The 17483-nt window shown below is 48.6% G+C and overlaps 1 protein-coding gene across 3 annotated transcripts in view; it reads left to right on the top strand.

Annotated features, from left to right (window-relative positions):
• Window positions 1–17483, top strand: part of PTCH2 (patched 2) — a 123372-nt gene that overhangs the window by 68412 nt on the left and 37477 nt on the right. For 2 of the 3 annotated variants that reach the window (XR_003858937.1, XM_029618111.1), the window contains exons 8-12: window positions 1011–1158; window positions 7732–7863; window positions 7971–8126; window positions 12521–12613; window positions 12703–12828. Coding sequence is in view for 1 of the 3 variants with exons in the window: in XM_029618111.1 (XP_029473971.1) it covers window positions 1011–1158; window positions 7732–7863; window positions 7971–8126; window positions 12521–12613; window positions 12703–12828 (655 nt within the window). In the remaining 2 variants the exon portion in view is untranslated. Of the gene's footprint in view, window positions 1–1010; window positions 1159–7731; window positions 7864–7970; window positions 8127–12520; window positions 12614–12702; window positions 12829–17483 lie in introns of those variants that run through there. The other variant, XR_003858938.1, reaches the window with a different exon arrangement.

Raw genomic sequence — 17483 nt, 5'->3', positions numbered from 1 at the left:
TGCGCCCTTATCCAGGGTATTTTCAATTGAAATGTAGTTGTGAAAGGAGCAGAGTGTGACAAACTGAATCTTTGCCAGCCGCAGACCCTGGAGAATCTCAGTGGAAGGGACACATTCATCTCCAACACCCAGAGCAGGGCTTCTCCCTCTGATTTATTAGCATCCAGCCACTTTTTTTTTTTTTTTCACTCCTCCTTTCCTCTCGGTCCCCATCGCCAGCCTAAACGCCTTTTCATTGAGCCCACCCAGGCCACGTGTCGGGCCTGCGGCCCACCATCTGTTCCCAGCCCCAGCAGGCACCTGTTTCTAACCAGCAGACCCGCCCTGCCCTCTGTAACCTTTCCATCCTGGGAACGTTAGATCGTAAATGATTATTAGAGAGAGAGGGCATCGGCTTGCAGGGGCTTTTACCTGCAGAGTTCAAAGGCCCAAAATATGACTAGGTTGGTGGGTTGGGAGAAGCGGAGTTGCTAGGGGGAAGCAAAGTTCCCCAGCAGTTTAAATTATAAAGGAAATATCTTAGGAGGTGGCGATGGGGACGGGGGATACCTTACTTCCCTGTGGGAGCTGAGCTGCCGTGTACAAGCCACTTACAGAAATGAGTTGCCTTTCCGGGCCACTTTAATAGAAAATCTGCAGAGCTCGCCTTACAAATTCCCTGCAGGTAATTTAAGCTGTGCATACAGGAGTGGTTTAACAGGAACCTCCGTAGGACGTGAACGCCCCTGACCCTCAGACCTTCCTCTTCAAACTCTTTTATGGGATCCTTTTCCATCTCCCCCGCTTCACGTCCATGAAATGAGTTGCCTGTAAGAGAGTTATAAATGTTCGCTTTTCAGAAGGGGCAGCGACTCCTCTGTCCCAGCCAGGAAAGCCCCCAGGCACAGCTTTCTCTTGTTCGTGGGGGCACTAGAATTGGGTAAGAGGAGGAGGGCCGGGAGCCCATACCGCAGGACTTGCAGAGTCCCTGACAATGTTGGCGTTTTCTCTGCTTCTCTTTACCCTTACAGTGCGGAGGCCCTTCAGACCATGTTCCTCTTGATGAGTCCCCGGCAGCTGTACGAACACTTCAGGGGCGATTACGAGATTCATGACATCAACTGGAGTGAGGAGAAGGCGGCCGCCATCTTGGAAGCGTGGCAGAGACAGTTTGTCGAGGTAAAGCTATTTTACACATGCAGTGTGCATCCCTAGCCTAAGCACACCCCAGGAACTGTTCTGTTAATGCAATGAAGAAGAGTACATGCTCTGTGGAACGACGTGGACGTGTGGCATTCAGCTCAGAGGGTGTGGCATTCAGCTAACATGGTGCTTACTCTTCCAAACCTGGCCTCCTAGGAGGCAGTCGAGAAAGAACTCTTCCTGTAGGTACCCGGATCAGTCCAGACAGTGGGTTGAGCCTCCTTTCCAGCAGGTGGAGACAGACTGAAACTTGCAGGATGCCCTATATCAGGACAGAGCCTCTCCTCTCACCCTTCAGTATTCGTCTGTCTCCAGTAGGTGCAGCATCTCCCCTTCGGTTCTCGGCTGTAGCCTAGTCAGCCTCTTCTTTCTCTTTAGGCTCAAGCAAGTACTTCTTTTGGGTCTTGTTTTAAAAAAAAAAAAAAAAAGGATCTCTGAAGGAAATTTCTGCCGCCTTTAGTGCCTTTCTGTTTTTTTGTGTGGGAGACGTCCGTCTCCCAGCTCTTGCCCGGCTCAGGGGGGCTTGTCCCCTTTTGCAGGAGGGGGTTCCCTGCATAGTCCTGAGTCCGTGGATGCTTCCAGGTGTGGGGACCGACGCTCTCTGGGCCTCGTAGCCATTATTAGGATCATTTTTCAGGCAGCAGAGGGGGCCATTCAGCAGCGAACCACAGCAACAACAGGGGGCGTCCTGTGCAAAATCAGAAGTAAGGGGAGTGCAAGGGAGGATCCAGGAGCACTGCCACAGCTACATTTTTCCACTCGGCTCTGGGCAATTTTCTAAGAGTCTGATCTAGCAGGATAATTATTTAATTACCTGGCTAAATCTTTACAAATTATCCTCCCTGTGGGAAGGCTGACAGATGCTCTTTGGAGGGTCACCAAAGCAGTTTTACCAGTGGGAAGATCCTTAAAATTCATGAATCTGTACAGCAAGAAGGCATGGGTGGATGGGAAGCTGCGTCCTACGCAAACATTGTTGTCCTGTGTCACAGTACTTGGGCAGGTGGTCACCAGACTGACTAAGCACTGCTCACGTTCTGGAGTTGGACGTGCGCCTCTGCCGAAGCGTGGAGGCACAGACAAAAGGGACGATGCCCATCCTCTGACAGCAGTGATGCTGGTAATCATTGAGATGGTCTGATGGGGAAGGAAGAGAGACCACAGGCAGGGACTGTAGGCTAGAAGGGAAATTCTGAAGTTGAACTGTGCTGCTAGTGAAAACTTTGTACCCCCTGTGTTAAGATTTCATGCACATCTACATTAAATGCAGAGCAGGATCCAAACAATAAAAATGAAGAAGAAATCCACCCAAAAGAGATAAAAGACAAACCACAATAAGGCAGGCATGGAAGAAGAGATCCAAAAATACAAAAGGAGGTAATTGAGAAAAGTACATTATTCCTTAGAGCAATGAGAAGATCCCTAAGTTCCTAGCGTGTAGCCAGATGGACTCAGGACCAATGGGTTGTGCTCCCCTGCAGCAGATGGAGACGGAGTCAGGTTTCAAAGCTGACGTCACCCTAGGATCACCCCTGCAGTGACCTCAGCCCTTCAGTATTTCTCCGTCTCCAGAAGATGTGGACATGCTTTCCCTCTGGGGATTGCTGTACCTTTTGGAAGAAGAAATTCTACTTTTAAATTGGAGAAAATATTGAGCCCCGCTCTCCTGTGGTGATTCCTAAAGGTCCCTGAGAATTCCTGTGGTGATTTCCAGGATCCCTCAGAGGTGCACCTTGGTCCGGTAGCCGGCTCCCGGCATGGACTTTGCTGCTTAAGCAGCTGAAAGGCAGCAGGTGCAGGAAGCCGAGCGCGGCAGTGATGGAAAAAGCCCTCTCCCCCCCGCAGCCGGAGACCATCTCTGCGCTCAGCCGCTAAGCACTGAGCCCAGGTAAGTAAAAAGAGGATTCCTCCTGATTCAGAGACGGAGGGGTTTCGGGAAGACTTCCTCTGGTCTCCTTGCTCGACGTGCCCTACGATCCCATTGGGGTAAGGGGAAGTGGACATCCGAGAGGGTTGAGCGGCCCCCCAGTAGGCTACATCCCACTTTAGGCTTGGTTGGCATACTGTGTGGGAGGCCGCGGCAGCGCCATCTTGCGCACGTTTTTGTGCCTGCATTGCCCACCATAGAGCTTCGGTACGCCCAGCGCGGGTCGGCTCTGTGCACACGTGCATATGCACACAACTTACTAGGCACAGGATACAAGTAAAGCCGGGCTCACGGGCTGTGTGTGCCTCGCTGCGGCCTGCGTAGGCGCCCGAAATCTGGGCGCATAACATTTTAAGAGCGAGCCATCTGAACACGCAGTGACCGTCACCAATGGCTCCGGCAGCCAAGAAACATAAGCTCCTTTCTCTCTGCACTGCTTGTCATATTAGGGCTGCACAGTCTGACCTGCATTCTTACTTATGTCAGCACCGTGAGGAGGCCCAGGGAGAGTTGGCCATCCCGGACTTTGCTAAGCCCGGCTCCTCCCATTCAGAAGATGGGTCGGCCACAGCCTTAACCAGATCTGAGTAACCCCGGGAGTGGGTCATCCATGGGAGAGGGAAATTCAGCAGCACCTACCCCAGTACCTCCTGGGCCAGGCATGGACCCGGCAGCCTTCCCGTGGGTGGAATTCTTTTGACAGGCGCAGTCTGCTACCTCACTTGCCCTGTCCGGACAGAACCTCAGCTGGTAAGCCCTCCCTCTCCCAGTCCTATCGGCAGACCTCGAGACATGGCTCGTCTTACCAAGGGTATTCCTGGCAGGGACCCGGACGGCACATACGAAGAAGAGGATCCATATCCCTTGGAAGATGGGGAAATTCCCTCCAGGTTTAGAACTGTATCAGACCATGTTACGGTTTTTCCATAGAGATGAATTGCTGGCCCTGGCTTCCCAGACCCTGAAGATGCTGGGAGTTCCTGGGGTGGACTCTATGACGGAACCAAAGAAGAACCCCATTCTGATCTCCCTACGGAAAGCCTCTTCCTTCTTTCCAGTTCTGGAAGCCATCCAGGAGTTTATTGAGACCCAGAAGCAAGTTTTAAAGGTGGATGAGCATTAGAATATCACAAATTGAAGTTATTGCATCACCTTAAACCATTTCTTCACTCCACTGATTTCCGTACTGTTTTACAGGCATTGCTGTTCTCTAGCATGGACTATTGTAATTCTCTCTTCATCGGTTTACCCAAATATACCCTCCGACCATTACAGATCATTCAAAATTCTGCAGCTCGTTTAGTGACTGGCACACCAATGTGTGAGCACATAACCTCAGTATTACAGCAACTTCACTGGCTACCAATAACATTCCAAATTCAATATAAACTTGCCACAATTATTCACTCCCTTATCAATAATGTACAATCGCCATGGATAAACGCTATCATGAAAATGCACTCCCCAACGAGATCACTGTGCTCAGCAAACCAGAACCTGGTGGATATTCCCTCCCCTAAAATAGCAGGAAAGAGCATTATCAATAGCAGTTCCAATTTCCTGGAATTCATTACCAAATGAATTGAGAAACCTGAAAGATACTAGGTTTTTTTAAAAAAGCACTAAAAACCTTTTTATTTAAACTTGCATTTAATGAATAATTTCAGTCCAAAATGTTTTGATTACTTGTTATACAATGATGATTGTATGTGACACTTTGATCTGTTTTTAAAAACCTGTGAATGTTATATTGTAACCCGCCCTGAATGTGGGAAGGGCGGGCTCAAAATGTTTTAAATAAATAAATAAATAAATAAACCAACCCACTGGATCCGGCAGCAAGAAAACGTTTGCGTTTCACAAAAGTGGATGCGCCGGTCTGTGTCGTCTGTAAGCAAACAACTATCCCAGTGGAGGGAGGAGCGGCCTTAAGGGATGCGCAGGATAGGCGGATGGAGTCCATCCTTAAACAGGCCTTTAACGCAATAGGAATAACATTACAGATTGCGTCTTGTTGTGCCCTGGTAGCTCGTTCATGCCTGCTCCTCTCTCGGGAGGTGGATGACTCGGGGGAGAATTCCAGAGCAGTTATGGAACCCGCTGCCACATTTTAAGCTTACGTGAGCTCGGCCAGAGGAGTGGCCTCAGTGGTGGGAGCCAGAAGAGACAGCTATGGCTGTGGAATTGGTCAGCAGACGCAACCTCCAAGGACAGTCACAATCCCACTAATTCTGGAATTTTTGCAGGACGGCTTGAATAAAGGTTTGACCCTTAACTTCTTGAAGGTGCAGGTAGCAGCTCTCTCTTGTTTCAGGGGTGAGGTGAACGGAACCTGCCTATCGGTTCATCCATACATGGCCTGTTTTCTGAAAGGGGTGAAGCACCTTCGGCCACCCCTACAGTGGCCGGTTCCCTTGGAGAATCGTAATCTAGTACTGGAATTTTTGGCAGGGCCTTCCTTTCGGCTGCTGTGCAGTCTTTCCTTGTGTTTATTAACCTTGAAAATGGTGTTCCTGGTGGCTACATGCTCGGCACATCGCATCTCTGAACTATAGGCATTCTTGTGTCGGGAACCGTTACAGCTTCGTACCGTTTCATCCTTCTTGCCCAAGGTAGTCTCGAAGTTTCATTTGAATCAGTCCATTTTGTTGCCTTCCCTAGATAAGCACAGGGACGTGGAGGAATACCATCTCCTCCGTCATTTGAATGTCGGTAGAATTTTGGTGCGGTATCTGGAAGTTGCAGAACCGGTCCGAAAGATGGACCACATGTTTGTCCTTCACGGTGGAAGGAAGTAGAGCGAACCAGTTTCATGGGCTACCATAGCTCGCTGGATTAAGGAGGTGGTCACGGGAGTCTTTGTGGAGGCAGGAAAGCCATTACCTTCTCAGATGAGAGTTCATTCCACTAGGACTCAGGCAGTCTCTTGGGCGAGGTTAGACCGCTGACCCACGTTGATATCTGCCAAGCAGTGACGTGATCCTCCTTGTACACCTTCTCCAGGTTCTATTGCATGGGCGCACAGGCCCAAGAAGACGCAGCCTTTGGAAGGGCGGTATTAACCGGACCATGGGCAGCCCCCCGCCCCGATCTGGAGTAGCTTTTGTACATCCCATTGGTCCTGAGTCCATCTGGCTACTCGCTAGGAAATGGAGAAATTACTTACCTGATAATTTCATTTTCCTTAGTGTAGACAGATGGACTCAGCATCCCGCCCACGGCTGCCCAGGAGCGGTGCCAAGGATTCGCCCGTGGAGTGGATATCGATTCCAAGAGATTACGGGTAAGCAGTCACCCAGTCCCTAGATCAGGGCATCTATAATCTTACTAGGGTTCAGTGTTTGTTTGGTTGAGTACAGTTATGGTTATCCATTTGTAATCAAGTTTTTTCACTAGTATGTCCACAGTTGGTTTTGAAGAAAATACTGAAGGGCCGAGGTCACTGCAGGGGGGTATCTAGGGTGATGTCAGCTTTGAAACCTGACTCTGTCTCCATCTGCTGCAGGGGAGCATAAACCTGAGTCCATCTGTCTACACTAAGGAAAACAAAATTATCAGGTAAGTCATTTCTCCAATGGGGAACCTTTTTCTTTTGATTTGGTGTGATAATCTTCAAATCCTTCATTCAGTGACATGAACCAGAGCTACTTAGCCAGTCTGTTGCCTGCTCAGAAAGCACTCTTAGGGCTGGTGGCACTTTACACGCTGTGACGTGTTTCTCTCGTGATGGTGGTTTCTAAGAGTTATATAGCACAGGGGTGGAATGGGCTTTTTGGTGCTGTCGGTCACCATGAAGTTCAGCTGCTTTGTGAGCATGAGCAGCCTGGAGGCTCCTCATCTTGATACATGGAGCGTTACAGGCACAAGCTGTTTCATGTCTGTTCGTTTGTGCGTGCGAGAGAGGTAATAGGTGCTGTATGTTGATGTACACAGTGTGGGCAGTTTCCTGCGGTAAAGCTCTCACAACAGACTCTGCTCTTGCTAGTTAGAGTTAGATTTTATCCTTGCCTCAAAGAGACCAGGTGACCTTAGCCAACCTTTCACCTCTGTGACCCTCAGCAACTGCAGCCATCATTCTTGGTTGTCAGACTTCCAAAGGAGGGTTCGGAGGGGAAATAAAGTGCAGGAAGTTAAATCATTGACCCCTTCCCCCCTCCAATAAAATCAAGCTGATTAGCAGTTTCATTGCCAGATGTAAGATGTTGAGTTTGGTTTGTCACAAAGCCGTTTTCCTTGGTGTGGTGCACCTAGAGGAACCCAAGCGGTGGTTATGCGTGTGTTCAGACGGCCAGCGGTCACCCGGAGCTTTCCATGATATGTGCATACATGTAGGGCGACTCTCTCTTAATCCTGAATCTCACTCTGACATTTGAAGAGTCCCGAGTCTAGACAGGCCAAAGACTCATCCTTCTTAAACCACACTTCTCCCACTGAAACACTTGAGAACAGTTTCGTCGGTGTCTGCCGGTCCTTCCTGCTGCGTGGGTGATAAGAGCAGGCATTGCTGGGCTTTAGGGTGGACTCCAGGGTCGTTGCATCTTCTCCTGAGCTCTGCTCCTGTGGGTCCATGGGGTTAACATGGGGCCCTACCGCTGACAGCTTTCCCACGATTCTCTTCACAGATCGCCCAGCAGTCCGTGCCACAGAACTCCTCCCAAACCGTCCACGCCTTCTCCACCACGACGCTGAATGACATCATGAAGTCCTTCTCGGACGTCAGCGTGGTGCGCGTCGCTGGCGGGTATCTTCTCATGGTACGCTCCTGGGGTTGCCACAGAATGCTTCGCCCGTGGTACGTGGGGGCCTGCCACGTTTGCCGTCCCTCACCTCTGTGCTGCCTCTCTCTCTCTCTCTCTTTCAGCTCGCGTATGCCTGTGTCACCATGCTGCGCTGGGACTGCTCCAAATCGCAAGGCGCTGTGGGCTTGGCTGGAGTCCTGCTCGTGGCCCTGTCTGTGGCCTCAGGGCTGGGGCTGTGCTCGCTGCTTGGCCTTTCCTTCAATGCTGCCACCACTCAGGTAGGTGATGATGATAATCGCTGGAGTGGAGGAGTGGCCAGCAACCTGAATCCAAGGAAGCCAACGTTCCTATCCTCTTTCTCCTGCTGACTTTGGGCAAATCACTTTACCCTCCATTGCCTCCGGCACAAGCTGAGAGGTTAATATTCAGTGCTCCTTGTCCAGTTAAATTCAGAGGCAGTGGTATTTGAAAATCCTGCCTCTGAATTATGCAGATGACTGATCCAGCTGATCCTGATCATGCCATAGATAGATAGTTGGGTGCTGGACTAAACCCGAGCGACCCGTTCTCACACAGCACAAGCTAGGAGTCCGTGAACTTTTGATATTTGAATATTAGTATGATTGGTTTTTGGACATTTGGCGTGATTATCTCCCCAGGCTAGAAATCTAGGGTTTGGAGCACTATTCCTGTGCTACGATAGAGTCTGAAATCCCAGAATGTTGCCCCAGGAATATCCCACTATAGTGTACCAAACCCAGAACGTTGCCACAGGAATAGTGCACTATAGTGTGCTAAACCCAGAACATTGCCACAGGAATAGTGCACTATAGTGTACCAAACCCAGAACGTTTCCACAGGAATATCCCACTATAGTGCCCCAGGAATAGTGCACTATAGTGTGCCAAACCCAGAACGTTACCACAGGAATAGTGCACTATAGTGTACCAAACCCAGAACGTTGCCACAGGAATAGTGCACTATAGTGTACCAAACCCAGAACGTTGCCACAGGAATAGTGCACTATAGTGTACCAAACCCAGAACGTTGCCACAGGAATAGTGCACTATAGTGTACCAAACCCAGAACGTTGCCCCAGGAATAGTGCACTATAGTGTACCAAACCCAGAACGTTGCCACAGGAATATCCCACTATAGTGTACCAAACCCAGAACGTTGCCACAGGAATAGTGCACTATAGTGTACCAAACCCAGAACGTTGCCCCAGGAATAGTGCACTATAGTGTACCAAACCCAGAACGTTGCCACAGGAATATCCCACTATAGTGTACCAAACCCAGAACGTTGCCCCAGGAATAGTGCACTATAGTGTACCAAACCCAGAACGTTGCCACAGGAATATCCCACTATAGTGTGCTAAACCCAGAATGTTGCCCCAGGAATAGTGCACTATAGTGTACCAAACCCAGAACGTTGCCACAGGAATAGTGCACTATAGTGTGCTAAACCCAGAACGTTGCCACCGGAATATCCCACTATAGTGTACCAAACCCAGAACGTTGCCACAGGAATAGTGCACTATAGTGTACCAAACCCAGAACGTTGCCCCAGGAATAGTGCACTATAGTGTACCAAACCCAGAACGTTGCCACAGGAATAGTGCACTATAGTGTACCAAACCCAGAACGTTGCCACAGGAATATCCCACTATAGTGTGCTAAACCCAGAACGTTTCCACAGGAATATCCCACTATAGTGTGCCAAACCCAGAACGTTGCCCCAGGAATAGTGCACTATAGTGTACCAAACCCAGAACGTTGCCCCAGGAATAGTGCACTATAGTGTACCAAACCCAGAACGTTTCCACAGGAATATCCCACTATAGTGTGCCAAACCCAGAACGTTGCCCCAGGAATAGTGCACTATAGTGTACCAAACCCAGAACGTTGCCACAGGAATATCCCAGTATAGTGTACCAAACCCAGAACGTTGCCACAGGAATATCCCACTATAGTGTGCTAAACCCAGAACGTTTCCACAGGAATATCCCACTATAGTGTGCTAAACCCAGAACGTTGCCACAGGAATACCGCACTATAGTGTGCCATATCAAGCGCATTCCCACAAGAATACCACACTGTAGTGTACCAAACCCAGAACGTTGCCACAGGAATATCCCACTATAGTGTACCAAACCCAGAACGTTGCCACAGGAATACCGCACTATAGTGTGCCATATCAAGCGCATTCCCACAAGAATACCATACTGTAGTGTACCAAACCCAGAACGTTGCCACAGGAATATCCCACTATAGTGTGCCAAACCCAGAACGTTGCCACAGGAATAGTGCACTATAGTGTACCAAACCCAGAACGTTGCCACAGGAATAGTGCACTATAGTGTGCTAAACCCAGAACGTTGCCACCGGAATATCCCACTATAGTGTACCAAACCCAGAACGTTGCCACAGGAATAGTGCACTATAGTGTGCTAAACCCAGAACGTTGCCACCGGAATATCCCACTATAGTGTACCAAACCCAGAACGTTGCCCCAGGAATAGTGCACTATAGTGTACCAAACCCAGAACGTTGCCCCAGGAATAGTGCACTATAGTGTACCAAACCCAGAACGTTGCCACAGGAATAGTGCACTATAGTGTACCAAACCCAGAACGTTGCCACAGGAATATCCCACTATAGTGTGCTAAACCCAGAACGTTTCCACAGGAATATCCCACTATAGTGTGCCAAACCCAGAACGTTGCCCCAGGAATAGTGCACTATAGTGTACCAAACCCAGAACGTTGCCACAGGAATAGTGCACTATAGTGTACCAAACCCAGAACGTTTCCACAGGAATATCCCACTATAGTGTGCCAAACCCAGAACGTTGCCCCAGGAATAGTGCACTATAGTGTACCAAACCCAGAACGTTGCCACAGGAATATCCCAGTATAGTGTACCAAACCCAGAACGTTGCCACAGGAATATCCCACTATAGTGTGCTAAACCCAGAACGTTTCCACAGGAATATCCCACTATAGTGTGCTAAACCCAGAACGTTTCCACAGGAATATCCCACTATAGTGTGCTAAACCCAGAACGTTGCCACAGGAATACCGCACTATAGTGTGCCATATCAAGCGCATTCCCACAAGAATACCACACTGTAGTGTACCAAACCCAGAACGTTGCCACAGGAATATCCCACTATAGTGTACCAAACCCAGAACGTTGCCACAGGAATACCGCACTATAGTGTGCCATATCAAGCGCATTCCCACAAGAATACCATACTGTAGTGTACCAAACCCAGAACATTGCCACAGGAATATCCCACTATAGTGTGCCAAACCCAGAACGTTGCCCCAGAAATAGTGCAGTATAGTGTACCAAACCCAGAACGTTGCCACAGGAATATCCCACTATAGTGTACCAAACCCAGAACGTTGCCACAGGAATATCCCACTATAGTGTGCTAAACCCAGAACGTTGCCACAGGAATACCGCACTATAGTGTACCAAACCCAGAACGTTTCCACAGGAATACCGCACTATAGTGTGCCATATCAAGCGCATTCCCACAAGAATACCACACTGTAGTGTACCAAACCCAGAACGTTGCCACAGGAATATCCCACTATAGTGTACCAAACCCAGAACGTTTCCACAGGAATACCGCACTATAGTGTGCCATATCAAGCGCATTCCCACAAGAATACCACACTGTAGTTTACCAAACCCAGAACGTTGCCAGAGGAATATCCCACTATAGTGTGCTAAACCCAGAACGTTGCCACAGGAATAGTGCACTATAGTGTGCCAAACCCAGAACGTTGCCACAGGAATATCGCACTATAGTGTGCCATATCAAGCGCATTCCCACAAGAATACCACACTGTAATTTACCAAACCCAGAACGTTGCCACAGGAATATCCCACTATAGTGTGCCAAACCCAGAACGTTGCCCCAGGAATAGTGCACTATAGTGTACCAAACCCAGAACGTTGCCACAGGAATATCCCACTATAGTGTACCAAACCCAGAACGTTGCCACAGGAATATCCCACTATAGTGTGCTAAACCCAGAACGTTGCCACAGGAATACCGCACTATAGTGTACCAAACCCAGAACGTTGCCACAGGAATATCCCACTATAGTGTGCCAAACCCAGAACGTTGCCCCAGGAATAGTGCACTATAGTGTACCAAACCCAGAACGTTGCCACAGGAATAGTGCACTATAGTGTACCAAACCCAGAACGTTGCCACAGGAATAGTGCACTATAGTGTGCCAAACTTAGGGCATTCCTAAAGGAATGCTGCATTATAATGTACCAAATACAGAGCTTTCCCACAGGCATACACAATATAGTGTGCTAATTCCAGAGTATTCCCACAGGAATACTGACTATAGTGTTTTACATACAGAGCGTTCCTACAGGAATTTCACACTATAGTGAAGACATCCAGAGCGTTCCTACAGGAATTTCACACTATAGTGAACCACATCCAGAGCGTTCCTACAGGAATTTCACACTATAGTGAAGACATCCAGAGCGTTCCTACAGGAATTTCACACTATAGTGAACCACATCCAGAGCGTTCCTACAGGAATTTCACACTATAGTGAAGACATCCAGAGCGTTCCTACAGGAATTTCACACTATAGTGAACCACATCCAGAGAGTTTCCTGTCATCCCGCAGGTGCTGCCATTCCTAGCTCTGGGCATCGGAGTGGACGATATGTTTCTTCTGGCGCACGCCTTCATCGAGGCTGGACCCAGCACCCCATTCAAGGTTGGTAGGGAGTGGATGAAATAAGACAGAGAGAGGGAGGGAACAAGCCTTCTCCCTGTGAGTAACTTCCCCTTGGTTTGTCATTTTAGGAGAGAACAGGGGAGTGCCTGCGCCGGACTGGAACCAGTGTCACCCTCACCTCCATCAACAACATGATTGCCTTCTTCATGGCAGCTCTGGTGCCCATTCCAGCTCTGCGGGCATTCTCCCTTCAGGTGGGTATTAATCCACTGTTGTTTCTCTCTCCATCCCCCACTGGGGTCGGTACAGCTATAAGCAGTTCCTTCTGTATACAACAGGGCAGATTACAAAACAAATTATTGCAGTGCAACCTACACGGTTCGTTTTAGTGATGTGTGCGTTATACTGATTTCCAAAGCAAATCTATCCGGTGGGTCCTCCTTGAGGATTAATGTAAAGACTTTACACGTGCGCGTGCTATTCCAGGCACCTGCATGCTACATTCAAACAGCAAATCTCCAGAGAATATTCCTTGGAAATCTGGGCCCACACTTTACACCTGCCTGCAGGAGAAATTCAAAAAGAAATCCCCTCTTCCTCCAAACCCCACCAGGAAAATGCAGGTGAAAGTAAAAGTTCACATGTTCTGACCTTCCCGTCACTTAACCCTGCCCCTGAGAATGTCATCAGGAAAATGCAGGTGAAAGTAAAAGTACACATGTTCTGACCTCCCCGTCACTTAACCCTGCCCCTGAGCATGTCATCAGGAAAATGCAGGTGAAAGTAAAAGTACACTTGTTCTGACCTCCCCGTCACTTAACCCTGCCCCTGAGAATGTCATCAGGAAAATGCAGGTGAAAGTAAAAGTACACTTGTTCTGACCTCCCCGTCACTTAACCCTGCCCCTGAGAATGTCATCAGGAAAATGCAGGTGAAAGTAAAAGTACACTTGTTCTGACCTCCCCGTCACTTAACCCTGTCCCTGAGAATGTCATCAGGAAAATGCAGGTGAAAGTAAAAGTACACTTGTTCTGACCTCCCCGTCACTTAACTCTGTCCCTGAGAATGTCATCAGGAAATGCAGGTGAAAGTAAAAGTACACTTGTTCTGACCCTCCCCGTCACTTAACCCTGCCCCTGAGAATGTCATCAGGAAAATGCAGGTGAAAGTAAAAGTTCACATGTTCTGACCTCCCCGTCACTTAACCCTGCCCCTGAGACTGTCATCAGGAAAATGCAGGTGAAAGTAAAAGTACACTTGTTCTGACCTCCCTGTCACTTAACCCTGTCCCTGAGAATGTCATCAGGAAAATGCAGGTGAAAGTAAAAGTACACTTGTTCTGACCTCCCCGTCACTTAACCCTGCCCCTGAGAATGTCATCAGGAAAATGCAGGTGAAAGTAAAAGTTCACATGTTCTGACCTCCCCGTCACTTAACCCTGCCCCTGAGAATGTCATCAGGAAAATGCAGGTGAAAGTAAAAGTTCACATGTTCTGACCTCCCCGTCACTTAACCCTGTCCCTGAGACTGTCATCAGGAAAATGCAGGTGAAAGTAAAAGTACACTTGTTCTGACCTCCCCGTCACTTAACCCTGTCCCTGAGAATGTCATCAGGAAAATGCAGGTGAAAGTAAAAGTACACTTGTTCTGACCTCCCCGTCACTTAACCCTGCCCCTGAGAATGTCATCAGGAAAATGCAGGTGAAAGTAAAAGTACACTTGTTCTGACCTCCCCGTCACTTAACCCTGCCCCTGAGAATGTCATCAGGAAAATGCAGGTGAAAGTAAAAGTTCACATGTTCTGACCTCCCCGTCACTTAACCCTGAGAATGTCATCAGGAAAATGCAGGTGAAAGTAAAAGTTCACATGTTCTGACCTCCCCGTCACTTAACCCATCCCCTGAGAATGTCATCAGGAAAATGCAGGTGAAAGTAAAAGTACACATGTTCTGACCTCCCCGTCACTTAACCCTGCCCCTGAGAATGTCATCAGGAAAATGCAGGTGAAAGTAAAAGTTCACATGTTCTGAGCTCCCCGTCACTTAACCCTGTCCCTGAGACTGTCATCAGGAAAATGCAGGTGAAAGTAAAAGTACACTTGTTCTGAGCTCCCCGTCACTTAACCCTGCCCCTGAGAATGTCATCAGGAAAATGCAGGTGAAAGTAAAAGTACACTTGTTCTGACCTCCCCGTCACTTAACCCTGCCCCTGAGACTGTCATCAGGAAAATGCAGGTGAAAGTAAAAGTACACTTGTTCTGACCTCCCCGTCACTTAACCCTGCCCCTGAGAATGTCATCAGGAAAATGCAGGTGAAAGTAAAAGTACACTTGTTCTGACCTCCCCGTCACTTAACCCTGCCCCTGAGAATGTCATCAGGAAAATGCAGGTGAAAGTAAAAGTACACTTGTTCTGACCTCCCCGTCACTTAACCCTGCCCCTGAGAATGTCATCAGGAAAATGCAGGTGAAAGTAAAAGTTCACATGTTCTGAGCTCCCCGTCACTTAACCCTGCCCCTGAGAATGTCATCAGGAAAATGCAGGTGAAAGTAAAAGTACACTTGTTCTGACCTCCCCGTCACTTAACCCTGCCCCTGAGAATGTCATCAGGAAAATGCAGGTGAAAGTAAAAGTACACTTGTTCTGACCTCCCCGTCACGTAACCCTGCCCCTGAGAATGTCATCAGGAAATGCAGGTGAAAGTAAAAGTACACATGTTCTGACCTCCCCGTCACTTAACCCTGTCCCTGAGAATGTCATCAGGAAAATGCAGGTGAAAGTAAAAGTACACATGTTCTGACCTCCCCGTCACGTAACCCTGCCCCTGAGAATGTCATCAGGAAAATGCAGGTGAAAGTAAAAGTACACATGTTCTGACCTCCCCGTCACTTAACCCTGCCCCTGAGAATGTCATCAGGAAAATGCAGGTGAAAGTAAAAGTACACTTGTTCTGACCTCCCCGTCACTTAACCCTGCCCCTGAGAATGTCATCAGGAAAATGCAGGTGAAAGTAAAAGTACACATGTTCTGACCTCCCCGTCACTTAACCCTGTCCCTGAGAATGTCATCAGGAAAATGCAGGTGAAAGTAAAAGTACACTTGTTCTGACCTCCCCGTCACTTAACCCTGTCCCTGAGAATGTCATCAGGAAAATGCAGGTGAAAGTAAAAGTACACTTGTTCTGACCTCCCCGTCACTTAACCCTGCCCCTGAGAATGTCATCAGGAAAATGCAGGTGAAAGTAAAAGTACACTTGTTCTGACCTCCCCGTCACTTAACCCTGCCCCTGAGAATGTCATCAGGAAAATGCAGGTGAAAGTAAAAGTACACATGTTCTGACCTCCCCGTCACTTAACCCTGCCCCTGAGAATGTCATCAGGAAAATGCAGGTGAAAGTAAAAGTACACATGTTCTGACCTCCCCGTCACTTAACCCTGCCCCTGAGAATGTCATCAGGAAAATGCAGGTGAAAGTAAAAGTACACTTGTTCTGACCTCCCCGTCACTTAACCCTGTCCCTGAGAATGTCATCAGGAAAATGCAGGTGAAAGTAAAAGTACACTTGTTCTGACCTCCCCGTCACTTAACCCTGCCCCTGAGAATGTCATCAGGAAAATGCAGGTGAAAGTAAAAGTACACTTGTTCTGACCTCCCCGTCACTTAACCCTGTCCCTGAGAATGTCATCAGGAAAATGCAGGTGAAAGTAAAAGTACATCTGTTCTTATCTCCCTCTGACCTGACCCACCCTTGGGAAACCTATCAGAAAATGCAGGTGAAAGTAAAAGTACACATGTTCTTCATGCCTGGGAAAAGGATGGATGGTGACTAGTCAGCCAGATTACCTGTGTGCAAGAATGGCAAGTTGATTGATGACTTTTGTCTTCTCCCATGCTTTTAAAGTGCTTTTTCCTAGCGTGTAGCCAGATGGACCCGGGACCAATGGGTTGTGCTCCACTGCCAGCAGATGAGACAGGGTCGGGTTTCAAAGCTGACGTCATCCTAGAAACACCCTGCATTGACCTCAGCCCTTCAGTATTTCTCCGTCTCCAGAAGATGTAGACATGCTTTCCCTATGGGGATCGCTGTACCCTTTGGAAGAAGAAATTATACTTTTAAATTGGGGAAAAGATTGAATCCCGCTCTCCTGCGGTGATAACTAGAGGTCCCTCTCCCATTTGAGAATTCATGAGGTGATTTCCGAGATCCCTCAGAGGTGTGCCTTGGTCCATTAACCAGTTCCCGGCATGGACTTTTCCAAGATTATGGTGGATATGGCGGCAGCATTGAGAAGAGAAGGAATCCTGGTACACCCATATTTGGACGACTGGTTGATCTGGGTCAAGTCTGTGGAAGAAAGTCTCTGGCTGACCAACAGGGTGACCTCCTTGCTTCAGGAACTCAGTTGGGTAGTAAACCTGGACAAGAGCAGTCTCAAGCCTTCCCAGTCGTTGCAGTATCTGGGAGTCCGATTCGACACCAGGCAGGGCAAGGTCTTCCTCCCGACCACACGGATATGGAAGTTGATGTCCCAGGTGCGTCAGTTGATGAACACAGTACGCCGAAGATGTGGAACTCTCTCCAAGTTCTTGGTTTGATGGCGGCAACCTTGGAAGTAGTGCTGTGGGTGAGAGTACACTTGCGTCCACTTCAACGCTCGCTGCTGACACTTTGGAATCCGCAGTCTGAAGACTATTCAGTTCAGCTCCACTTACTGATGGGAATCTGCTCTTAGCTCAAGTGGTGGTTGCAGGAGGCTCATCTGAGCAGGGGGGGTGTCCCTGTCCTCCCCGAACTGGCTGGTTCTTACAATGGACACGAGTATCTGGGGCTAGAGAGCTCACTGTCAGGAACTCACGACCCAGGGAATTTGGTCCTTAACTCCTTGAAGGTACAGGTAGCGGCTCTCTCCT

Source organism: Rhinatrema bivittatum, chromosome 10 (genome assembly GCF_901001135.1).
Source record: "Rhinatrema bivittatum chromosome 10, aRhiBiv1.1, whole genome shotgun sequence".
Taxonomy (NCBI): domain Eukaryota; kingdom Metazoa; phylum Chordata; class Amphibia; order Gymnophiona; family Rhinatrematidae; genus Rhinatrema; species Rhinatrema bivittatum.
The sequence above is the reverse complement of the archived record's forward strand: the minus strand, read 5'-3'. Positions and strand labels throughout refer to the sequence as shown.